The 27,179-nt window shown below is 39.9% G+C and overlaps 1 protein-coding gene and 1 long non-coding RNA gene across 4 annotated transcripts in view; both read left to right on the top strand.

The window, feature by feature from the left end:
* The first annotated feature begins 3,793 nt into the window (after nucleotides 1-3,793).
* The window catches only part of LOC138955470 (uncharacterized), a 45,886-nt gene continuing 22,500 nt past the window's right edge, over nucleotides 3,794-27,179 (top strand). For 2 of the 3 annotated variants that reach the window (XM_070327073.1, XM_070327072.1), the window contains exon 1: nucleotides 3,802-3,942. In XM_070327073.1, the coding sequence (XP_070183174.1) occupies nucleotides 3,817-3,942 (126 nt within the window). In that variant the 5' untranslated portion in view covers nucleotides 3,802-3,816. Of the gene's footprint in view, nucleotides 3,943-4,322; nucleotides 4,956-6,298; nucleotides 6,481-7,005; nucleotides 7,534-9,153; nucleotides 9,522-25,562; nucleotides 26,455-27,179 lie in introns of those variants that run through there. The other variant, XM_070327075.1, reaches the window with a different exon arrangement.
* On the top strand, nucleotides 11,751-18,346 carry LOC138955474 (uncharacterized). Its single transcript, XR_011452244.1, has 3 exons — nucleotides 11,751-12,089; nucleotides 13,890-13,951; nucleotides 18,001-18,346. It is a non-coding gene; the product is annotated as an uncharacterized lncRNA (long non-coding RNA).

Below are 27,179 nucleotides of genomic sequence, written 5' to 3'. Positions count from 1 at the left end.
ATATTACACACGATTTATCCAACAAATGTTCTTCTGTATAAAATTGGAATACGAGATAGTGTGAGATGCCCCTTCTGTCCAACCGAAATAGATTACGTTGAACATTTTTTTGTTAATTGTAAGAAAATAAAAGTGCTATGGAGATACGTTGAACATATTATTTATGAGAAATATAAAATAAGAATAGTCTTTGGAGTAGAACATATTTTGTGTGGTTATATTAATGGTGCTGACTCAATAAAATGCAAATATATAAATCACTTGATTTTGATAGGAAAGATGTGCATAAGCAAATATAGATACGGAACTCCCACTGACATTATAATAATGTTTGACAAAGAGAAACAAATACGAAACGTAGAATAGTGTATCATATATACTTCTTTTCTGGCTTCCCTCACCGCCCCCTCTTTCTTTCGTTTCGCTAAAAGGAGAACGGTACCGGGGTAAAGGCGGAACTTACATTGTTACACTAAACACCACTTGTATGAAAAGAGAACTGTTACTAAGAAAACTTTAGCACGCTTACAATTTGCTTTTCCTCTTACTTATTGTGATTGTTACTATGTTAACTCCATCATGACACCGCCACAAACAACACCTAAGTCAACCCAAACACAGACATATGTAAGACAATAACCAACATTAAAGATGCAAGATTTTGTCCATTGTAGAAAACCACATACAATTGATAAATATATAAAACGCCAATGAAGAAGGACGCTCAGCTGTAGAGAGAAAGAAAGAAAGAAGAGAAAAGGAAGAGGAAAAAAACATTTAAAAAATAAAAATAAAAAAATAAAAAAATAAAAGAGAGAGAAAAAAAAAGAAAAAAACTTAGGGTTTCATTCTTTTCATTTATTTTTCAGCTTGAAGCGGACTGCATGCAACTGAGGCAAAAAACAAAAAAAAGAAACAAAAAAACAACAGAGGCCACTGAACAGTGTAGACATACAGCACGTACATTCTCACGACAACAGGGGACAATAAACAGTGAAGACATACAGCACGTACATTCTCACGACAACAGAGGACACTGAACAGTGTAGACATACAGCACGTACATTCTCACGACAACAGAGGACACTGAACAGTGTAGACATACAGCACGTACATTCTCACGACAACAGGGGACACTGAACAGTGTAGACATACATCACGTACATTCTCACGACAACAGGGGACACTGAACAGTGTAGACATGTGCTCATCTCCATGAAAAGGGCCCAAGGCCTACTCATTAAAACATTCAGACTTCAGACTTCTCTCTCTCCAATTGTTTGTAAACCTGCTAAGACTTATAGTAAATGTGTCAGCAAATTTGTCCGAGGGTATGGGTGAGGTAACCTTTTACGTTTAACTATTTTCACGATTCACACAATGCAACAGAAAAGTATGTTTGGTGTTCCACATTTTATTCACTACAAATTACAAAATGAAAAGAGATCTTCGGTTTACTTCAGTTTCTTTCAATGAATAATCTTCTCCATTATTCAAGATGACCACGTGGTTCTTTACATTCTATGACTATCTTATGTTGCCAATAAACAAGTACTTATGAAACCAAAAAGTGCTGTTAATAATTATAACTGACTACTTTAAAAATAAAACAGCTAAGCCTAAAAACTCATTAAAAAAAAACATTCACATACTTTGAATAATCTGTTGTCACTAATTCCTTTCTAAATTGACTAAGACACAACATTCCTGAGAGTTCTAAAACACTGATTCCTGACTTCCTGACAATCAAAGGGAAAGTAATCCTGACATTCCATTGGTCAAGAACAAACACAGTTCCTTCCCTTACACTAAATAGACAAATCAGTAAGCCCCCAAAGGCACTTTGTCAAATGGGAAAGAAAGAATAAGAATGAACACTTTCACAGGTTTACATGTTTACAGGAGATTAAGGCTTTGAACAAGATTTGACAAGAAGTGTTACAAGACATGCGGTTTTTAGAACCGTCTACACTTTCACCGTGATTGCCACACGTTGTTGTCACATTAAATACACAAACAATAACCAGCCAACCAACCCATCTCTGTCTGTCTATCTCTGTCTGTCTATCTCTGTCTGTCTATCTCTGTCTGTCTATCTCTGCCTGTATATATGTCTGTCTATCTCTGTCTATCTCTGCCTGTCTATATATGTCTGTCTATCTCTGTCTATCTCTGTCTGTATATCTATGTCTGTCTATCTCTGTCTATCTCTGTCTGTCTATCTCTGTCTGTCTATCTCTGTCTGTCTATCTCTGTCTATCTCTGTCTGTCTATCTCTGTCTGTCTATCTCTGTCTATCTCTGTCTGTCTATCTCTGTCTGTCTATCTCTGTCTGTCTATCTCTGTCTGTCTATCTCTGTCTGTCTATCTCTGTCTGTCTATATCTGTCTGTCTATCTCTGTCTGTCTATCTGTCTGTCTATCTCTGTCTGTCTATCTCTGTCTGTCTATCTATGTCTATCTCTGTCTGTCTATCTCTGTCTGTCTATCTCTGTCTGTCTATCTCTGTCTGTCTATCTCTGTCTGTCTATATCTGTCTGTCTATCTCTGTCTGTCTATCTCTGTCTGTCTATCTCTGTCTGTCTATATCTGTCTGTCTATCTCTGTCTATCTATCTCTGTCTGTCTATCTCTGTCTGTCTATCTCTGTCTATCTCTGTCTGTCTATCTCTGTCTGTCTATCTCTGTCTGTCTATCTCTGTCTGTCTATCTCTGTCTGTCTATCTCTGTCTGTCTATCTCTGTCTGTCTATCTCTGTCTGTCTATCTCTGTCTGTCTATCTCTGTCTGTCTATCTCTGTCTGTCTATCTCTGTCTGTCTATCTGTCTGTCTATCTCTGTCTGTCTATCTCTGTCTGTATATCTATGTCTGTCTATCTCTGTCTATCTCTGTCTATCTCTGTCAGTCTATGTCTGTCTCTCTCTGTCTATCTCTGTCTGTCTATCTATGTCTGTCTATCTCTGTCTGTCTATCTCTGTCTGTCTCTGTCTATCTCTCTGTCTCTGTCTATCTCTGTCTCCCTCCCCTCCCCCTCCCCTCCCCCTCAGCTCCTACACGGCCGATCTAATCTGTCAATGTGTTGGGGGTCGTATACAAGCATTGTGCGTGTCAGTGTCGATACATGGGTGTACATGGGCGTTTTGGCCAACACACGCACAGGTAAATAAAATAATGTTTGAACATTTTTTCTGAGTACCATGTGAGGAAACACGTTCACATACTATTGCATGACAATAAGGTGAGTCACACTATCTAAAACAACGCTATGACAGAAGTGACTGTAATATCATGCACACCACACATATGAACATCGCTATGACAGAAGTGACTGTAATATCATGGAAACCACACATATGAACAACGCTATGACAGAAGTGACGGTCATATCATGCACACAACTCATAATTATGAACATCGCTATGACAGAAGTGACGGTCATATCATGCAAACCACACATATGAACAGCGCTATGACAGAAGTGACGGTCATATCATGCAAACCACACATATGAACAGCGCTGTGACAGAAGTGACGGTAATATCATGCAAACCACACATATGAACAGCGCTGTGACAGAAGTGACGGTAATATCATGCAAACCACACATATGAACAACGCTATGACAGAAGTGACGGTAATATCATGCATAGTACATAATATTATATGAACAGTGTTATGACAAAAATGACGGTAATATCATGATCATTACATATATGAACAGTGCTATGACAGAATTGACAGTAATATCATGATCATTACATGAACAGTGCTATGACAGAAGTTACGGTTCTATCATGCACATCACACAGGGACCGACTATGGAATGTGCTCCGCCGTGCAGTACCTCTGGGTCACCGGGGAACCAGGCTGCCTATCCTGCCCCGCCCTTGATGGCAAGATCACAGGAATCAGAGGACCAAGTGTTAAGGTTGTCAGACCATGAGGTAAATTCATCTCAGAAAAAAACCCACCCACCGAAACCTCATATTTAAGACTTGAAGTTATGTTTCAAATGAATAAGGTGCATTATCATTAGTTTTACTCTTTTTGTGTTGTTGTTGTTGTTGTTGTTGTTGTTGTTGTTGTTGTTGTTGTTGTTGTTGTTGTTGTTTTCCTTGTTTTTGTTTTTCATTTTGAATTTACATCATAGAGCAACTTTAAAAGAAAAAAGTATCTGCTGTGTTGTAGGCAAATATTGTGTGAACCACTAATCAGACATACGTCCCTATTTGGTGTCTGTATTTTCACTGTCTTCATAGTTGACGTAGGTTGTGAATGATACTAGAAGTGAGCAGACAGTACATCATCATGTCTTGGATTTCAGAGAGAGTTTCTCAACGCCTGGTTCCCTCACCTTGAGAGCGAATCATACATAATCCCCCCGGCTCACATGGACACTGTGCATGAGAGAATGGCATATACCGGAGAAAGTGAGAGAATCCAGGTACTGAAAACACAGCAACAAATAGACATAGATGAGAGTAGAGAGGTCAGGGACACTGTCCACATAGACAGAGTGCTGAAAAATGTCCACCACTGCATGAATCAGATAAAGGACAAAGCCGCGAGGGAAAAAGAAATTATGGTAATTCTGACTCAAGCTAAACTTGGTGTATATGGTGCTGATACCCAAAGCATCTATACTGGTGCAGCCGCCAGGAACACGAACAGCGTCAAAGCAGAGCCGTTAAACCTGCATGAGGACTTTGTTGACCTGCTCGTCATACATCGCGAGCGTGGGATAATGATGGCGGCAATCATACCTCAGACAGAAGACGACCCCCTTGCAGTTCAAGAAGAACTAAAGAAGGCCGCTGCGTACCTGAAGCAAGCCAGAGATGTTGTGAGGCGCTCTGTTCTGGGTGACCTGGTCACACAGCCAGCCCTCCACCAGGCCATTGTCCTGCCCGACACAACGAGACGCTGTCTGGAGGAGGTGCTGGAAAACATGAGCGATGTAAGTTAACCCTTGACCTACACTCGCTCACACACGCAAAAACAGACGCACGCAGGAGAGAAGTAGAGAGAGAGAGAGAGAGAGAGAGAGAGAGAGAGAGAGAGAGAGAGAGAGAGAGAGAGAGAGACAGAGACAGAGAGACAGAGAGACAGAGAGAGAGAGAGAGAGAGAGAGACAGAGAAAGACAGAGAGACAGAGAGAGAGACAGAGAGAGAGAGACAGAGAGAGAGACAGAGAGAGAGAGAGAGACAGAGACAGAGACAGAGAGAGAGAGAGAGAGAGCTTTGTTCACCAACGTAAAGTAAGGGCTAGTTCATAGCGCTATGCTCTGAGTCCACACACTGTGTGCAGTGTCCGTCCGTATGTCCGATCAAAAAAAATTAACGTTAAGATTATCTGGGATGATTTTGAAGCTAGACCTTTAAACATGTTCAGACTTCTGGTATGTGATAATCTTCCGATTTGACCCCGATTCGATTGACCTTCGTCAAATGTTGGGGTCACAGCGGGGTCATGCTCTTCAACTTTTTAAGTTGAGTTTTGTTTCAGATATTTTGGAAACAAAGCCTCCACATTTCCCACAATTGTAGGTGTTATTAATCAGCAGACATGACCAAAATGTAGCTTGTTTCGTAAATGTTCACAGTAATAGCATGGACATGTTTGCTGGACAAGATGATCACCACTGAACATATCTGGAATATTACAGGTCACACTTTTGATCAAGTTTTTGTCGATTATTCTGATGCCAAGGTTTCTCTTGAACATTTAATTTATGAAGCTGAAAGTGAAAGAGGAATTTTATATAGTTTTTTTTTTATTGGGGTAAAGTCTTAAATGTGGGTTAGCTGACAGAGGTTATGAACAAACAATCTTTAAAAACAAAAAGGGTCTTATTGGGGGAGGTCGGGCATAAAGGGGGTGGTTGTGTAAGAAGGGAGGGACTCTTGTGGGAGGGGTGGTGGCGGGAGTCTTCCATGGGGGAGGGGGGGTCCTAAAAGGTGGGGGGGGGGGGGGGGTGTCGGGTTACATTGTTGTGGGACAAGACGAAGGCGAGTCAAATGAGCATTTGCTTTTTATTTTTCACTGGAGCTCCAAGAACAGTGCCATGGAATAGTAGACGTCATTTTTTTTGTCGCGAAAACGACGTCACTTGTACTTAACGTAGATGGTTTGCTTTTGTCCAGAAAGTTGTCTTTTAGGCTGGTAAACACTAAAGCAGGAATGAAGAGATTTCCAACTCAGGTAGGCCGAATGTTACACTGTCTGTGTGTGCATCGTGTGTTAAACCACCCCTTGAGCCATTTCCCGCATTGTTTACAGTCCGTGTGTGTTGACCTCAGTTACAGGAGTTGCAGGAAGGCCTCAGCGTCGAGTCAGGTCGGAATGTCAGCCACGTATGTCTTTGTGAGGACGACATGGCTGACCAGACAAGGCTCGACGCGTGGTGGAGGGCAAGCTTGGAACGGAATGAGGGCAGGGACCATGCCATGGATACAGCTACCTACACACAGTTGGTTGCCAGGTACTGTTGCATAGCTGTATCAACTATCATATCGGTGAAGCGCACGCACGCACGTTTATTATTACTTGGCCTAACGTCATCTATCTTTCTTTCTTTGTTTCTCAAGACCCCCCCCCCCCAACCCCTATCTCTCTCTCTGTCCGACTCTCTGTCTGTCTGTCTGTCTGTCTGTCTGTCTGTCTGTCTGTCTGTCTCTGTCTCTCTCTCTCTCTCTCTCTCTCTCTCTCTCTCTCTCTCTCTCTCTCTCTCTCTCCAGTCATCTACTGTAATTTTTATGCCTTAAATGACATGTTCAGATGTGTATTTTTGCATAACCTTTCGCTTACATTTACACGTTGCGTGTGGGTTGGTGCATGTGTGTGTGTGTGTGTGTGTGTGTGTGTGTGTGTGTGTGTGTGTGTGTGTGTGTGTGTGTGTGCTTGTGTGTGTGTGTGTGTGTGTGTGTGTGTGTGTATGTGTGTGTGTTGTGCCTGTGTGTGTGATATAATTATACCTAATAATGTGTGTAAATGTGTATGCTGACAGATTCTCCATACCACTGACAACGATTGAGCTATTCCTCAGCAGACAGCCACGACTACAGCTGTGGACCCAGGGCCATCTTGTTCACGCTGTTGGAATGGAGCATGGTCGACCAATGACATGTATTGCTTTGTTCCCGCAGCAGTTTCAAGTCTTGGAGGAGCCGCCAGACGACTACGACGTCGACGTGAGAATCCTCTGGGGCCCGACGGGCACTTCAAAAAGCATAGTCTTGATAATAAAAGGTTTGTTTCTGCTGAGGAAGGGCTGCGCCACAGTCTTCGTTCTTCAGACGAGTGATGATGGCGCTGCTGCTGCTTACCTTGTGCGTCATCAGGTGAGAGAGACTGCCGGACAGGGAGCCGGCAGCGTGCAGCTCGTCAACATGGCGGGGGTAGGGAAGAGAGACAGGAAAGGACAGTATCACTTGACAGAGGGAGGCAAGAAGAAAGTGCAGGCCTGGGTGGAGGAGCTGTGTCAACACGCACAGACACACGGACGCGTGCACATCCTGGCCGATGAGGCTGAGTGGTAAGAATGACGCTGTACACTGAATCTAACACTGCCTCCTGTCACTCTTGTGTTGGCCGGTGTGGTCGTGTTTGTTGGAAGGAAGTCTGATAATTCACAAATGTTATTATATTCACACCTTTTCTATGACGAGGTAATTCGTGTGCTTTTGGTCAAGAAATTCGGAAGATTTATGTGGAAGTAATGGCTCTTTATTTTCAAGTTTGAATAATAGACTGGGACATGTTTATTAGATGTAGAATGTCAATTCAGCAACTGTCACGGCGGTGTGTACTGATCAGTGATGTCATCAACCTGTCTCATCAGGCACCACCCTTTCTTTGTCTGCCATTGGAAAAACTTGGTCAAGGTAACTGTAACAAACGCACTATTTGATTATACAACACAAAACACTTTTACTTCCAGATTCTCACTTGTTCAATCTTGCATATAACCCAATAAAATGTACTTTAACTTTAACACTACATTTATTCAACGAAGATAAAAATAACAAAGTTTGATGCCAATTAAACAAGGATGATCACATAAAGGTGGCACTGTACACGACACAGACAATCTCACGAATTTCTGGAACAGTTAGTCAATCATGAAGACAGTAGCTGACGGAGCTAAGACGGTGAAATTGAAGATGGTAGACGGACACAACGGTGAAGATAATACGACGGTGAAGTTGAAGATGGTATTAGACGAATGACGATCCTCCGTCGGCGGTGTATCCCGGCCCCAGCCGCCTCTCCTCTCTCCATCCCTCCCACCTGAAGAAAGTACTTTTCATTATAGTTCAACCCTTGGTTTTGATAATTGTCAACGTCTTGTCGTGTGTCTGTACAAGTGCCACAAACGTACTATATTCACATCTTGTCAAATCTCAATGGATAACCGCCATCGGCCAAAAATCACAATACCTTCGATACAGCATGCTGTCGCCCTTCTTCTTCTTCATCTCCTTCTCTTTCTTCTCTTTCGTCTTCTTCTTCTGCTTCTTCTTCTTCTTCCTCTTCTTCTTCTTATTCTTCTTCCTCTTCTTCTTATTCTTCTTCCTCTTCTTCTTCTTATTCTTGGATACCGACTTGATACGGCTGGGGCAAGAACCGTTTCTTTTGCCGGAAGAAAATTGATTATCGGAACTTACATCATAACATGACGTCAAAACAATCGAAAACGCTTATAGTCTCATCCAAACTAAACCCTGTCTCCGACGTAAAGAAAAACGTCATCAATACATGACGTAAAGTAAATGACGTAAGCGACCTTCCGGTCCACAGACAGTGAAGCCTGTCGATATGAACTCACGTTCATTACAGTAACGAAGAGTGGAGCGAAATAACGTCATTCTGTTTACGTCATTATTAATCATTGCGTCATTGTATTTCAGGTTCACTGTGATTCTTATCCTGAACAGCAATCTTTGTGACTTCCTTTTTGCCTGGCGTTTTTGTTTTGTTTTAATCAGTTTCGTAATTTCAGGTGTAATCATGCACTGACACACCTGTCCGTTCTGTTGCTGTGACGTCATCACGAAGATCTACACTGCGTTAAAACAATAGGTGTGTGTGATAATTATAACACACCTGTCTGTTTTGTTTATAAACACTGACACACCTGTCTGTTCTGTTACAGTGACGTCATCGCAGAGATCTACCGGGCGTTAAAACAACGACACGTCAGGTTCACCCTGTGGGCAGCAGGCGTTAAGCTAGATGTACCTGCCGACATGAAGCGTCACGTCCGCTACCTGACGGAGCCCCTGAGAAGTCCACCTGCTGTGGTGAGAGAGGTGGAGCAGGCTAGCGATATGAAGGATGGAACGGTCCCGGCCTACACCAGGCCGCCAGTGTCCGCACCGTGCGACGGCCCACCTGTCCTGACGGTTGGTCACTGTGGTGAAAGCTACCTCGGTGACAGACAGGGACATGGGGGTGACGACACATGGCGGTGTGCACGGTGCGGGGAGCTGGTGGCAGACATGCTGCAAGATCTTCGTGTCGGTCAGTATACCTCTGTCTGTCTGTCTGTCTGTCTGTCCGCCTGTCTGTCTGCCCGCCTGTCTGGCCGCCTGTCTGTCTGTCTGTCTGTCTGTCTGTCCGCCTGTCCGCCCGCCTGTCTGTCTGTCTGTCTGTCCGCCTGTCTGTCTGTCTGTCCGTCTTTCTCTCTCTCTCTCGCTCGTTCTCTCTCTCTCACTCTCTCTCTTTCTCTCTCTCTCGCTCATTCTCTCTCTCTCTCTCTTTCTCTCTCTCTCTCTCTCTCTCTCTCTCTCTTTCTCTCTCTCTCTCTCTCTCTCTCTCTCTCTCTCTCTCTCTCTCTCTCTGTCTGCCCGTCTGTCTGTCTGTCTGTCTGTCTGTCTGTCTGTCTGTCCGCCTGTCCGCCCGCCTGTCTGTCTGTCTGTCCGCCTGTCTGTCTGTCTGTCTGTCCGTCTCTCTCTCTCTCTCTCTCTCTCGCTCTCTCTCTCTCTCTCTCTCTCTCTCTCTCTCTCTCTCTCTCTCTCTATCTCTATAAAAATGTGTGGAGGTTGTTAAAGTGTAACTAAACAAGCAAAAAGGAAAAACATCGTTCAGCAACCTTTACACTTTGATATGAAGAAGGGCCTCATATACTGTCGAACTGCGAAAAAAAAATTTTTTTTCTCTCACTCGGACACTGTTTGACGGACATGTGAAGTGCGCGCCAGGAACGACAATCTTCTTAGTTTACCTGATTAATGCCCTTAATTTTTGGTTCTGGTACTTTCAGTTCCGGCTGTTGTCATCAATCTACCAAAATAAAAGATCAAACGGAGTTTTCGATTTTTATTTCATGGTTCAGAAAAATATTGCTTATTTTCTGAAGTCAACCGTTTTAGCGAATCTTTCTTTGATTCTTAAAAGTCATTTCAGAATTTTGAAAAATAGTTAACGGTTAGTAATTACCAATACATCGTAAACAAACATATCGATTGGTTTTGGTAAGAAGACACAAGTGCGATGAATGTGGTACCAGTATTTTTTGTGGTAAGTAAAGATGCATTTCTTTGCTGTAAGCACATTTACAATGCACATTTAATCTGTTTAGCAACATAAACGAAAGCATGGTACAGTGCCGCTTGTTTGTGGTCTATCTTTTCGCGGCAGATGCGTAACAATTAGGGTCTCAGTTGGAAAAAGCTGCTCGGAACCAGAGCAGATTTGGCTTGGGTTCTTTGAGTGTGAATGATCGACGAGTGGCTTGACATTTTTAACGAATCATTACTGTAGCCTACTTGAAACCATCATCTGTTTCTGAATTTGTCATCAGTTATGATTGAGCAGTCTCATAGGAATCGTCCATAAAATGTTAAACCGAAAAAGGGCAGACGATTCTGAATCACACAGGCTGCTGTACAAAATCAGATCTAAAACGATATTTTGAACTGCGACGTCTGCGTAAATGCCCTGTAACAAAATACCTTGTCCTGGTCATGTGTATACACATCAGCTTCTATTGGGAAGATCAGTATTTTATATTAATCACAAATACAAGATTAGAAATAGTTCTGAAGATCGCCTTTGATTTCAGTTTCAGCGGCAAACTAGCAGATCTGTCCAAACCGGCATCGTTTCATGGTTGAAACTTGAATAATCCCAAATAGATCTGAGTGGGGGTAAGTTTATAGTATTTCAATTTTTTTACGGCAGTTTTATTTAAAGATAGTGTAGTGGATGTCTCTGGTGAAGACTACAGTTATATGAATTTTTTTGTTGTAATATTAAAATGATTGTTCTTTATTTACACAATTGAATAATTTGTATTTATTTGTTTGCAGATGACGGCATACTGAGTGCTCCAAGAACATACGCCTGCTGGCATTTTGTGTCTTTTCTGAAGACGTCGAGGCAAGCAGAAGTCACGGTCATGGCCACACACACACAATGACATGAACAAGAAATGATATTTTTTCATGGGCATATCCAGTATTAAAACTTTATTACCATGCAAACGCAACGATAAGAATTTAGAGAAGGTCATCGGTCACACACACACACACACACACTGGGCGGATCCGGCCTTTGTATTCTAAGTGACGATTTTGGAAAGAAGTTGGCTAATTAGTTTGCTCAGGTTGCGCCAGATCTATCAGTTGTCCTTGTTGTGATTCAAATTTTTCTTCTTAATATATTTACTTTTTTGGAAGGTGTATTAGGGGATGTTTCTTGGCTCGGATTGATCCATTTTCCTTGTTTTTATCAACATTTGTCGGAGGTTGAACGCTTCGCGTCTTCAACTAAACGCTTCGCGTCGTCAAATTGTCCCTAAAAGAAATTTGGAATCTCCCCCTTAAAAATGATGTGATCCGCCCCTGCACACACACAAACACACACAAATAGAGAAGTAATAAATGGATACAGTTTTTCTTTATTTAAATTACAATCAGATGTGGTCGTAGAACAGGCACTGTAAACAAAACCTAGCATGATATACCACTTGTGTGATGTTTCGGTCAATATCTTTATTTTCCTTTCAGAAATACATTGGCGTTTTGAATGTCAAGGGAAGTGATACAAATGCTGCAGCGGGCTATCAAAAACGCGAAGGCAAACAAGGTAAATACCTACTTCTGACATTAGTTTACTTATTAACTCTTTCTATACTGGCCATTATCTTCCCAGTCTCTCCCCAGAAACTGGCCATTTGCATGGGTTTGCAAAATTATTCTCAAAAATAAACAAAACAAGATGCAGCCTTCAAACTCATAGGTTTTATTGTGAATATATTGCTAAAACAAATGCCAAAGTTTGGTTTCATTGTTGTGAAAAAAAATAAAAATATGATGTCCAGAATTTATGGGTATATTTTACGCAATACGAACAAGGGGGTATGTATTTTGACTTGGAAGCATTTTTTCTTATGAAGGCTCTGTTTGCAACAAAACTGTTTCTGTTTACTTGTATGAAGATTGTGCTTACACAAAAACATAACAAATACAAACTGATTTTCCATTTGGTGGTCATGTAAGCATTGTGAACATGTCCGAAAAATCTGATCACACACCATGTGGTCGACATGCAGACCTGAACGGCCAGTGTATGGTGGCAGAGTTGGAAAATAGGAAAAGATGCCAATCCTTCATCAAAAACCGAAGAAAATCGTCATTGTAATAAGTTTGCTTTATTCTAAATCAAACGACTAGGATAGATGACAGACACAACGACAAACACATTCAATTCTATGTAAAACATACACAATGCTCACGTTAACAAGCTGGCCATAACAATGTGCCCATCGTGCATGAAGTGTGGCTTTGGTCGGATCAGTAGCCGTGCTTTGTCTGCGATACTAAACATGAAATTTTGTTAAAGCGACGATTTAGCAATGTTGTTGTTGCTGCTGCTGCTGTCTGTTCTTGTCACGACATCTCGTTTTTTTCCCTCCTGATTCTGAGAAGAAGCTGTTTAATTGTGATATCAGGCCTAACCCCTGATTTTCACTTGGAGCATTCTCAAAGAAACTTAGCGTATGTTAAGAAAAACGAGTGTTCTCCACACTTTGTCTTTTGTTGTTCGTTGTCGTTGCATGTCTACCGTTCCACAGCCACCTACTATAGCTGATGGGGTATATGTCGACCAAAAGAATGGGATTCACTGTAGGTCGAGTTCCTGTAGGTGGATTCTCTGTATACCTAAGACTTTAAAATTGGCAATCTTGTATACAGGGAATACCACAGGGTGTAGTTCCTGTAGCGTTTTGCTAATATCAATGAAAGTCACGTGATGCTTAGCGACATCGTTAGAATTTGATGTTTTTCGATCTTTTTTTTGATATTTCTTAGAAATTCGAGTATGGTTTGCAAGTTTTATTGAAAAACTGCACCCTGTGGGATTCCCTGTATACTAGATTGCCAATTTTTAAGTCTTAGGTATACAGGGAATCCATCTACAGGAACTCGACCTACAGAGAATACCACTCTTTTGGTCGACATAGACCCCATCAGCCCTACTATAAGTGCAAGTGTTAAATGACGTATTCAGGCATGAAAATTCTCCGTATTTTCCGTATTTCTGAAAAGAATAAACCGTATTTTTTTTTATTTTCCGTATTTTTCCTTTTTTTAAATGTTTTTTTAATTTTTTTTTAATTTTTTTATTTTTTTTTTTTTTTTTAATTTTTTTTTTTTTTTTTTTATTTTTTCCTAGTCATAGTTATAGTAAAATAGTTTTGGGGCCATGTTTGAATCCAATTTTAAGGCTCAGATAGCCCCAGATTGCACCAAATTGCACCCTTGAAAAAAAAAATTTCCGGGGGGGCATGCCCCCGGACCCCCCTAGAAGTCTTGGCGCTTCGCGCCGGCGAAACTTGGCGCTATGCGCCTTCGAATTTTGTTTTCAGTATTTTTTTTTTTTCAGTTTTCATGCCTGGTATTTCCACAAAAGACTGCTTGCAGAGAATCATGTGATGCCAATGACAGGTAAGGACATGTGGTAATACATACTACGTTTTGGAACCAGGGGAAATGCAGCACAAATTATTTATCAACCAAATGGATTGACTTGTGCACCACGACAAAAGTTTTCTTTGATCCATAAAAGGTCTTTTGCCAGAAAAATTGCTCTGAACATCAAGTACCCTGCAAGGTGTCACACATTTACATTATTGAAATAAAAAGAAAACACACCAGTAACCAGGTTAGGTACGTTAATATCTATAATCAATATCTCGGCACGTTACTGCCTTCTTCGGGATGGTAAGCTGAACATTATTGAACAAAATAATCGGTTTAGATTGTATACTTTGATTCCTGAACGAAGAAGCAGAGGTACCGTACTGCATACAACTAGGACTGTAATATCAGCTTTTGCCTGAAACACACACACATACACTAATAAAATTAATGCAATGTCATTGTATGAAGCCAGAACAATCACTAACTTACATAGTTGGTCACACAATAGGGCCTTTTACACCTGGGCTATTCTAGGCGACCTTGACCTTGGCCCGCTGTGCCTCGGGCAAAGTCAGCCACTTTTGCGCGTTGTTTGAATGGCGGAGCTGTACGATGGTGCACAAACATTGCTGTTATGGCGTGTGTGGAAGTGATTTAAGACACCGTAAGAGATCACACATGGTCGGTGTTGGATGGGTACCGTTTTCCAAACCCTCTAGAGATTTAGAAAAGTGCCGAAAATGGATTAAACGTGGAAGAACGATCGAGAGGTTCAACATCGAAAAAGTCAACAAAGACACCTACATTTGCACAAAACACTTCGTCGGGGGGCACTTGAAAATGACATGCTGTTTTTCTTCATAAGTATAAATGGAACAAAAAAGATTGTACCATGCTTTGACTTTATGTGCTGAGAGAGGAAGAAATGGTTTTAATGTAGCTTTTTCATATCCCCATAAACCAAAGTGTGATACTGCAGCTAGTTAGCAAAACAATTTCATTGAAAAACTAGACAGCAAGTGACACATAGTCTACAAACCAATGAACACGAAGGCATTTAAGAAACAGGATCATTCTTTTAATCTTGTCTAAAATTTTGAACATGAATCTCACTGCAAAAACACAATCTAACAGAAGTGGCAGAAAAACAAAACTACTTCAGCATACAAATGGCTTAAAGAATATGGTTTGAAATCAGACAAAAAGCATGACAGCTCGGTGCTTGCAGTTGCATACAACAAGAACACAAAAATGAAAAAAAATGGTCAAACTGAACTATGTGTCGTTCAAAGGAAAAATGGTTTGCCTCAAGGAAAAAGACTTGAGAGACATCACATAACTGTACAAGCTCACAAGAACTATTGGTTGTAATCATGAGTACGACTAGACTGAAATGATAAATAATGTGCATCACAGTACTATTCAAGCACTAAAAAGTGCCTCTCACTAGCTTGTCACCAAATAAACAAAGTAGGTTGTAACAAAATTGCAGATTAATAAAAAAAATAGTTCAATCAATAGTATATATATATATATGTGACTTGTCACACCTGACATTAAACTAGTGATTTCCATCACTATCCTTTTCAGGCATTAAAAATAGTTCAAAGCACCTAACCCCACATAGAAGTAAGAGGCTCATTCACAAGCTAGTTAAAAGCTTTTCATTCTTTTGTTTTTCTCAAAAGAAAATTCATAGTATGACAACAGTATTCACAGCAGGCAGTTTTAAATCACGCAAGGGCATTCTCCAGGTTGTTCACGAAATACATTTTAATTTTAAACAGAGACAATTTTCAGTTCACGTGTGAAGATGATTTTAGTTTTTACTGACCAAGTTTCTCCCCATATATTTCATAACCCTGCAGGTGAAAATGGGAATACCAGCACAGAATGATTGTCAGTGAAAATTTAATACCAACACTTCAAACTACATCACTCATCATAAAACAGAAACTGTGACTCCAGAGTGGATTTAAATGAAAATCAAAAAGTGGAAAAACTCATACTCTGATAATTGACATTGTTGTCCAAGTGTTTCAAACTACATCACTCATCATAACTTGAACAGAAGCTGTGACTTGGATTTAAATGAAAATCAAAACGCGGAAAAACTCATACTCTGATAATTGTTGTCCAAGTGTTTCAAACTACATCACTCATCATAAAACAGAAGCTGTGACTTGGATTTAAATGAAAATCAAAACGCGGAAAAACTCATACTCTGATAATTGTTGTCCAAGTGTTTCAAACTACATCACTCATCATAAAACAGAAGCTGTGACTTGGATTTAAATGAAAATCAAAACGCGGAAAAACTCATACTCTGATAATTGTTGTCCAAGTGTTTCAAACTACATCACTCATCATAAAACAGAAGCTGTGACTTGGATTTAAATGAAAATCAAAACGCGGAAAAACTCATACTCTGATAATTGTTGTCCAAGTGTTTCAAACTACATCACTCATCATAAAACAGAAGCTGTGACTTGGATTTAAATGAAATACAAAACGCGGAAAAACTCATACTCTAATAATTGTTGTCTAAGTGTTTGTGTGGTTAAAAAAAACCAAATGTACCTGATCATGAATGAAATCAGAGCAACCCATATGTTCATTAACCATTCACTGCCACTGGTCCATACGCATACTCTTCAGTTTCAAAAAGGAGATGGGTATTGAAGAGGCAGTGCTACTGTTAGTGATTCAAAGTGCCATACATCCCATCCTAGTGCTGTGAAATGGGGATATATTCAATATTTCATGGAAGCTAACTAATATTTGCATGTATGCATGCAAACATACTGTGACAGTACCAATACAGTAAAAGCATTATTGAGGGTGAACAGCCTGCTTTGCTTGGTTTCAGTGAGGAGTAACAATACTAACAATAACAATATGAATAATAACATGTCTATGTTGTGAAATGTAAGTACTTGCCACCCCCCCCCCCCCCCCCGGACACTGGCAAAATCCCAGCAGAATGTCCCCATCTTCGCTGACGATTATGCACAGTTTATATGAGGAAGTGTGCAGGTAGGTTGTCTGCCTCTGTGTCGGTTTTACCTCCGCGGTGTAGACGAAAAACTTTTCCACTTCTGCACATGTATGTATCTCAAGTTGAGCACATGGCCATAAAAAAGGCGATATATCTTCAAAGGATTTGTAAGTTTTCGCCTTCTTCTGGTCGAAATCGTTCTTTTTCTCAATCAGATAGTTCAGGATGTCAACAACACCGATCCTGGGTGCGTTTGATGGGTCACTTTTTTCTTCGGATGTAAAAGGATCGCGTGGTGGAAATCCGATCTGTCGAAGTTTTTCGGAAAGTTTTTCTTGCACGTCCTGTCTTGTAAAATCCGGATCGATCGGTAGTTCCAACTGCTGTGCAGTTTTTACAAGTTGCAGCAGACCATCTCGTCTGTATCCAGTAACAGTATCGACAGCGAGTTTGCCCGTACCCAAGGGGAGTAACTCGAAATGACTCAGCGCGCGGTCAGCTGTAAAAGGCCCTATTACCCATCACTGAACAATAAATCGAAGTCGGGTGGATTCAATGACTAAAGCAGTAAAGGCTTTGAAAAAACCCTCATCACAAAACATCCCCCCCCCCCCCCCAAAGAAAAAAAAATTAAATAAATAAATGAAATAAAACAGGTTGTGTATATAGCGCAGTAAACACCATGCAGGTACAAGCAAAGATTTGACAGTGATTATCCTTGTTTTATATAGCACATATTTTCTAGTTTTGATCTCTCTCTCTCTCTCTCTCTCTCTCTCTCTCTCTCTCTCTCTCTCTCTCTCTCTCTCTCTCTCTCTCTCTCTCTCTCTCTCTCTCTCTCTCTCTCTCTCTCTCTCTGGAAAGTAATTTATTGACCTGTGGGTTATTTGTGTTTGTATACACATTGGTGATTCGTAAACTATGTTGAAAGAGATTGTCAAACAATATATGGGGTGTCTTAAAAAAAATGTATATCAACAAAATCTGTCATTATTATCAGGCACACGGTTTTAACAAAGCTATGTCACGGAATGCAACATAAGTGGCTTAAAAAGTCGTGTTTTTGTGTGTGCAGGATATTCGCTAGGACAGGACCTCAAGCTGAACCAGCACAACAGCGATGCATTCTTCCATGGCTTCCACAAAAGTCTTTCACCTATAGCGGGCATTGCATACAGATAAATTCTTTAGACCAATTATACCTCTGTTCCCATGTTAAACATGGAATAATTCTGGACAAATGCGAGGACGTTAGCTTTTTTTTATTTTATTTTTTTTATCATTTTACTTATCATTAAAACTTGTTTAGATTTCGATTCGTAAACCATTTACAGTAATCCTTTGTTTTTTAACTTTGTTCATCTTAGCTTACCACAGTCACTTCGTTGTTTAGATTTATCATTAAATTTGTTACCATTATGTAGAATAAAACCAGGAGAGCTTTCGGTAGAAGATATTTCCTGTGTCAAAAGTTAATGCTTATTCTGATTGATGGGTGCTCCAAACTAAGTTATTTTGACTGCCTTATTCGAATTCATTTCCAAGACAGGGCTGAGAAGTGGAGAAGCTTAGGAGAATATCGTAAAAATTGTCTGGGTGTTTATGCAAAACTTTCGAATATGTCAGATTTTACTTTAGAGATTTTAAATACTGTTAACTGACAGAAATGCTATAACTTCTACACCAATTGACTGGATAACTTCATATTCAGCATACTTAAACTTGATTTTATGCATGTGCAGTTCACAAAGTGGCAAATTTTTAGGTTAAATTATCTAACTTTTGCATCACCAATGACACCAACGCTTTCGTGTCTGAGGATTGCCCTGAACCTAGCTGTAACTGCATGCTTTCTTCAGGTCATCGATAGCCTGGGGGTTGAAGGGGATGTTTTTACATACTCAGACATTCAAAATAATCAAAAAGGTAAAAGCCTGAAGGGTTTAAATTAGGTAAAAATGGCTACCGCTCAATGTCAAAACTCGTTCTGTTTAGTCGACCCCCGAATTTGGAGAACAAAATTAAAATTGCACAAAACGTCAGATCATTCAATTTACAAAATTGCCACTTACTGGAAAGGCAGAACATAAACTGAAGATAATGAATACCATATATAAAATAATTGGTTCAACAGATGCAGAAGTAATTTGTATGGTTGTGGGTGTCCTTTTTAGGGGGGTCAACCCTGTAGAAGAGACGATTTTCTTTAATTATCAATCCGTAATATATTGTTTGTTATGCATACAAGATTAACATTGACAAATACTTCAACACTCCTCATTGATCTTAAGAAATGTTGTGGTTTTTTTTGTTACTGACTGATTCACTTTCTATTCACTTTACTCTACATAAGTCACGACAAGAAAAGCAAGGGAGGTAATTTCTTCGGAAGAGGTAATTCTCTCCCCTCAGAACGATTGTTGTAGTTTGTTTGATTTTGTTCCCTTCTAATAAGTATTATTTAAAATAGATCTTTACATCTTGATGTGAAAGGCGCAGTACCCCCCTCCCCCCAGGATGTTAAATTCTAGGTTGTGTCCATGTAAAATCCTGATCCTAGTCAAGATCCGAGTTGGTTTTTCATGCAACTGTGCCTCTTTATGCCACTCAATTAGACATACTTTGCAATCCATAATTGCACGAAACTAAGTACAGGAAATACGTTGTTGTCGTGTTTTTAATATTACATAATGAAATAAAAAATGTCACAACTGGTTTCGTGTTGGGCTTTCTCTCTCTGTCTGAATCTCATAATTACTTACTTCTGAGGCCTGAAATGTGTTGCAGGCATTGTTCAGCTTACATTTATTGTTACAATTTTTGTGGATATGTTATTAAGTGTGTCTGTGTTTCTATCATTCGTTATCAGTGTGGTTAAAAAAAAAAGCACACGTCAAAGTAATTTACCCTTCATCATTATCAAAACATGCAGATACAGGTAATAAATATTTGTGATACTTTAAACAAATACAATGTTTGTTTGTTGCGTTTTTTCTTTTTTTCAGAGCAAACACACATCGTATTTGTTCAAACGTGTATATTCTGCACTTCCTAATACCCTGCATGGATCTCCAAATCAAGAATAATGAAAAGGCGTCTAATAGCCCTGCAGCACTCACACGAACATGATAGAAGCTTGCATGCATGCACCCAGGCTCGCTGTCTTCGGCTAAAAGAGCTTACCGTTGGATCTTCGCTCAGACAAATGTAGCTGTCTTGTCCACTTGCTCCTGTCGCATAGATCTGCAATGTGCAACATCATCTTTGATTAATAAGTCTGAGGCACAGACAAACACACACGCGCGCACATTTGCGAGAGAATGCACGTCAGTCTATTCAATCAAACAGTATAAAAACATACCACAGACGTGGTGGTGGGAACTGGACATTCGCCGTATAACAAAATCAAGAGATTCATTTGTGTGTGTATGTTTAATCAAAAGTTCATCTTGCGCACATTCAGTCTATATTGTAACAGGACCCATCCCGTAAAAACTTCGAACAGATCTATTAAATTCTGAAATCCTTGACAAGTTTTTTTTCAATCATCTGTATCTGAGTTCTGACCGAAGTCAAAAAATCAAAAAATCAGCCAGTACACGCATCTACCCCCTTACACGACAATACATATGTGGCGAAAAAAGGAATCGAGAGGGGGGGGAACAAGGAATAAATTAGATCCAGAAATAATTCCACTTCATCATTCCAAAATTCAAGTGTGAAGTGATCAGATACTGTGGTAAAGATACGTGCTTAGTATCACAAATGAAAATACAAGCCCTAGGGTTTTAAATCAAGGAAACAATTAAAGTTAAGGAAAGATCAACAGAAATGTCGAGAACATGTAAAATATTGTACTTACAATCTGTTTCAGCATGCTCTTCGAATAATAATCTCCCAGTCAGCCTCGTGCTTACGACTTCGACAGGATGTTGCCTCTCACTCTGAGCCAGTACATTTGGAGTGAATTCAAAGGCCAGAGATGCAGTACAAGCACATTAGTTAGATCCAATTCATTTGCATTGCTACCTTGCCCAATTTATGGCTATTTCTGTTGGTAACATCACACATGTGCCGACTCTGCTGGGACAGGCAGCAGACGATTTTATTTAGGAACCAAATTCTGATTGGTTAAAACATAAAACCGGAACTCAAAGTACCACTTGTTCTTTGGAAGTATCAAATCAAGAACAGATAAGCAGGTAAATCTGAAATGGGTTCAGCACTTTTAAAAAATCGTAGTAAATCAGAAAACACAGTAAACGTTGGAAAAATCGTCCAGTATCGCTTCTACAGGTCTATACTTGGACAAAACATAAAGCAATTCAGTAAAGCTGACACTTCAAAATGTCTGTTTAGTTACACTTTAAGCAGATGTAATCAGCCTGAAGACATTCACGCTCGCAATGTTTATTGTTTAGCCAGACGGGAATATAAAAACATGTTAGAAAGAAAGAAAAGATTGTATAATGATTTGACATTACAAAAACTTATTGACTCTGTAAATGATCAACAAGAATTTTGGAATATAATGCATAAATTATCCTCAAAACGAAAACAAATAAAGAACAACATACCAGTTGATACCTGGTTTCAGCATTTCAAAGTATTATTGGAAAAAGATGTAATTGAGGCTGAAGAAATAGAATATGAAGACGATGAAGGTATTTTGAATCGTCCTATTTCAAAATAAGAAGTTTTGATTGCAATGAGAAAGTTAAAACCTCACAAGTCTGCTGGGCCTGATGGAATAATAGGAGAACTGTTGAAAAATGTTTTTTCTCCAGGGATTGACTTTTTGGTACACTTGTTTAATTTTTTGTTTTCCAAGGGTGTATTTCCAGAAAGTTGGACAGAGTCCATTGTTATCCCTTTGTTTAAGAAAGGCGATGTGAATGATCCAAATAATTATCGTGGAATTTTGCTGTGTAATGTTAGTAGCAAGGTCTATAGTACTGTGATTAATAACAGGTTACAAGAATGGATTGAATGTAATAACAGTACGGGGGAATATCAAGCTGGTTTTAAGAAGAATTATTCCACTATTGATCATATGTTTACACTTTTGGCCTTTGTACAGAAACAATTTTCTTTGAATCGTAAGCTGTATGTTGCCTTTATAGATTTTGAGAAAGCGTTTGATTCCATCAATAGAGCTTTGCTCTGGCCAATTCTGTTAAAAAACGGTATAAAAGGGAAACTCTTTAGGTGTGTGAAGAGTATGTATGATAATGTAAAAATAAAAGTGAGATGTGGAGCAAAGTTTACGGATTATATTAATTGTACATTTGGTGTTAAACAGGGCGATGTATGTAGCCCAGTTTTATTTTCTCTCTTTATTAATGAATTAGCACTTGAGATAATTGAGAATGGAAGACATGGTGCCACATTTACTGATGATTATTTGGAATTGTTTATTCTTTTGCTTGCTGATGATTTATTGTTGTTATCAGAGACTGTTGTGGGTCTGCAGAATCAGTTAAATAATTTACGCAGGGCAGTGTTTTCTCTTCATTTAAAGGTAAATATGAGTAAAAGTAACATTATTGTGTTTAGGAAGGGTGGATATTTGAGTGCAAGGGAAAGATGGACATATGAGGGTGATATATTACCAGTTGTAAACGTGTATAAGTATTTAGGAATATTGTTTTCAACTCGACTTAGTTTTACTGCTGCCTGTTGCGATCTCTCAAGCCGGGCCAAAAATGCTCTGATGTGTATTATACAAAGATTATCTGTGCTTAATAATAACAGTGTGGATGTTTTTTTGAAGTTGTTTGATTCCCAAGTACAACCAATAGTACAGTATGGTGCTGAGATATGGGGACTGGATAAGGCTGCTCTGCAGTGTGAAAAAGTCCATTTATTTGCACTGAAGAAGTTCTTAGGAGTTCGAATGCGAACACCTAATGATCTTGTATATGGCGAGACAAACAGATATCCGATATATTTGAATTCTATTTTAAGATGCATTAGCTACTGGTTGAAATTGTTAAAGATGGAGGCGCACAGACTTCCTCGTAAATCCTATGAAATGTTGTATAAAATGGATGAAAGTGGTAAAACGAACTGGGCCTCAGGTGTCCGTTGTAAATTGTATGAGTACGGTTTTGGTTTTGTGTGGTTAAATCAGGGCGTTGTTAATGAAAAAGATTTTTTGCGTGTTTTTAGGGAAAGGTTGGTCGATTGCAGATGGCAAGAGTGGGATTATCATGTACAAAATAGTGATAGATTTGCTGTTTATCGGACATTTTGTACTGTACATGACATTAAACCCTATCTTTTGTCGAATATGGATAGGCATCTAAAGTTTATTATGACCAGGTTTCGATTCGGCATTTCAGAAATTGCAGTGCATGCTTACCGATATAGAAAACATAATGCCGATGATTTGATGTGTCCTCTTTGTAAACAAAACCAAGAAGATGAAGTCCATTTTGTTTTGTGTTGTCCATACTATAACAAATTAAGAGAAAAATTGATCCCATTTAAATATTATAAGAACCCAAGCATTTTCCGACTCAGCTTGCTTTTAGCATCACCTCAAGAAACTGTTGTCAGAAATGTATCCCTATATTTGTATAAAGCCTTTAAATTAAGAGATGTTGTAACCTCATAGTTAAATGCTGTTTATACAACTCCTGCAATGCAACCGAGGGGTGGATTAAATCTAGTTGATTATTTTTAGACAAGTGAGAAATTAGAACGAACTACTTTGATTAAACCCAAAAATCACACGTGGATTATTCGAAGTAAGAATAAAGAGGGCTAAAAAATAATCAACACTAGAATTTATTTTTAGAACATTTGAAACCCAGACGATTGGACCCTGTTGCGGAAGAATACGTACAACGTTGACTCAAAACTGTAACAACAATGGCTGACGTGTATGCCTAGTCTTCTTCTTCTTAGTGATAGGTAGCCAACATCAGCATGGTGATGAATCTGCTACGCTTGGTCGACAGACAATGCCATTTGCTTTGTGTGTGTTTTTGTTGTTGCTTACTGTACATGACATACATTACGTGGAAAATCCAGTTCTTTAACAGGCAACAAACCTTGCACATTTCCAGAAGCTGCAATCTGAAGCGACCTATCTCTGATTCTAGCAGACGATCTCTCCAATGTTTAACACAAAATCAGCAAACTCTCCTGTCACATAGAACGTCCATTATATAGTGCAATGTTGAAATGAAGTTACCGGTCTGAAACATTTAGTCGTTTCTTCTGAGACAATCCTTGTTCTCTTATCTACAGATTTACCGCAGTCTTCACCACGCGAATTCACAACAGTCAGACTTTCGAACATGTATACAATCTACGTAGGCAAGTATGATACGTCATGACGTCATAGGATTCCTAGCATATTGACGTAATGCTAAACATCCGGTTATCCCGAGTTTTCTCCGTAATACATGTCCGTGGGTTTTTCAATGTTCGGTTATTTCCGTGGCTTCATGCGGAAAGGGAACCGTCGTCTGCAATCAACGACATGGACCATTCTGGTCCTTGCTGCTGACAAAAACATGATTTTAACACAGAATGTAATGTCAGAATAGCTATATAAACGCTATTGTGTTTTAATCGTAGCAATGGGGTCCGATATTTAGACGAGACAACTATAATGCCGACGAGTCAGAGACTAAGAATAAAGTAAAAGAATAGGGACTATTTGAATGACGCGCATTTGACACTCTGAGTGATTAGGCTGAAATGAAATTGCCTACAAAATGTCGTCTGCATGACTGCATGTTCGACCCGTGTTGGTCGTTGTATAAATAGCTTAAACAATGACAACTCGTTGATTACTGGAAAATAAACCACTCGTGGGTATTTGCAGCCGCTTGGTAATTCACTCGTGTGCTCCGCACACTCGTGAATTACCAAGCGGCTGCAAATACCCACTCGTGGTTTATTTTCCAGTAATCAACTCGTGGTCATTGTTTAAGCTCTATGTAATGTATGTGTTGTGCGATTATTATTTTGTACCTTTTTTGTGTACACCTGTTGAGTTTAATTTATATGCAATGTGAACCGTTTGTTCACACCCCTTCATAAGGGGCTATGGCCTATTGAATAAACTATCTGCGTCTGCGTCTCTCTCTATCTCTCTCTCTCTCTCTCTCTTTCTCTCTCTCTCTCTCTCTCTCTCTCTCTCTCTCTCTCTCTCTCTCTCTCTCTCTCTCTCTCTCTCTCTCTCTCTCTCTCTCTCTCTCTCTCAATGCAGTAAGTGTCAGTCAGGTTGGTGTACAACATTTCAATGACGTCATTAAACTTGCAAGGAATGTTTGTATTTACGTCATTTACTGTGACGTCGTTACATAATATCGTCACAAGTCTGCCAAGGTGAGGTGTGGAACACTAAATAATATAAAATTGTTTTTCCTATTTCCAGGTGGTTGTGGTGCTGCTGATGTAGTTGTAGTCTCTGTTCACGTGTTGCTGTAGCCGGTGTTGGTGCGGAAGTTACACATGGGTCGTCGTTGTTGTTTGTGTCGTGGTTGTTTTTGCTGGTGATGGTGTCGTCGTTGCTGTTGTTGTTGGTGGTGTTGTTGTTGTTGTTGTTGTTGTTGCAGTCGGTGTGGATGTGTCTTACACAACGACGATGTAATGTTGACGGTGTGTGTGATGTTTCAGGTTGCCAAGACAACGCTCCCCACGGGCAGGGCGGCCTCACCTTCAGCGACGTCTTTGCGCTGGGTGATAGTCCCATGCACTGTGACAGACCGGATAATCACGTCTTCTCACCAGCACCCTTCATCCGCGGCCTCGAGTCACGCGGCGTCCCCACCCGTAAGGTGGCTCATAACGACACAGAGGCCGTTAGACAACTGGCTGAAATGACGTCAGGTCCCACACAGAGAGCGGCAGGTAGGGGTCGAGACGAGGCGGTGACGGTGGCCAATCAGAACACAGTATGGGGCTTGGAGAGACACGTCGTCGTCTACCTGGACCCTGGGTTTGGTGCTATTGGTGGTGATGCTGACCTTACCGGCCGCCTGAGATCCATGTCGCGGTCCACGGCCCAGGTGATCTGGGTGAAGAGAGTTAGCACATAGACAGCGACAGCGACACTGAGTGACACCCACATCTCGTCACCGCCACCACCACCACCTGTCTCGACTATACATCCCGCAACGTCCAGCGATGTCTAACAACAACAACAACAACAACAACAACAACAACAACCGTTGAACTGAAATTCAACATTTTATTAAATCAATTTACTGAAACTCAGCAATACCTGTCCTTACAACCTGCCGCTCTCTGACAACTACGACGACAACATCATCCTCTACCACGACATCCACCATCATCCGCCACCATCACCACCGACACCGACAACAACAACCCGAGTGACATTTTTATCGTTTTAAAATACGGAGAATAAAATTAATTCACTCAACACATCGCTTGTTCTTCACTGACAAGCGCATAATTTCATTTACAAAGTTTATCGTCATCAAGAAATGACGTCACGGACAGACAGTAAATTGTCTATGGACAGTGGAATGAACATATTAAAAAAAAACAAGTCGCGTAAGGCGAAATTACTACATTTAGTCAAGCTGTCGAACACACGGAATGAAACTGAACGCAATGCAATTTTTCAGCAATAGACCGTATACTCGTAGCATCGTCAGTCCACCGCTCAGGCAATGAAATTGACAAGAAGAGCGGTTTAGTAGTTGCGCTGAGAAGGATAGCACGCTTTTCTATACCTCTCTTCGTTTTAACTTTCTGAGCGTGTTTTTAATCCAAACATATCATATGTATATGTTTTTGGAATGAGGAACCGACAAGGAATAAGATGAAAGTGTTTTTAAATTGATTTGGAAAATTTAATTTTGATAATAATTTTTATCTTTTTAATTTTCAGAGCTTGTTTTTAATTCAAATATAACATATTTATATGTTTTTGGAATTAGAAAATAATGGAGAATAGGATAAACGTAAATGTGGATCGTTTTATAATTTTTTATTTTTTTTTTACAATTTTTAGATTTTTAATGAGCAAACTCATTAATTAATTTGTAAGCCTCCAAGCTGAAATACAATACCAAAGTCCGAGCTTCGTCGAAGATTAGTCTACTTGACCAAAATTTCAACCAATTTGGTTGAACAATGAGAGCGTGACAGTGCCGCCTCAACTTTCACAAAAAAGCCGGAAATGACGTCATCAAAGACATATATCGAAAAAAGGAAAAAAACGTTCGGGGATATCAATCCCAGGAACTCTCATGTAAAATTTCA

The sequence above is a fragment of the Littorina saxatilis genome, unplaced genomic scaffold (assembly GCF_037325665.1).
Source record: "Littorina saxatilis isolate snail1 unplaced genomic scaffold, US_GU_Lsax_2.0 scaffold_434, whole genome shotgun sequence".
NCBI lineage: Eukaryota > Metazoa > Mollusca > Gastropoda > Littorinimorpha > Littorinidae > Littorina > Littorina saxatilis.
The sequence above is the reverse complement of the archived record's forward strand: the minus strand, read 5'-3'. Positions and strand labels throughout refer to the sequence as shown.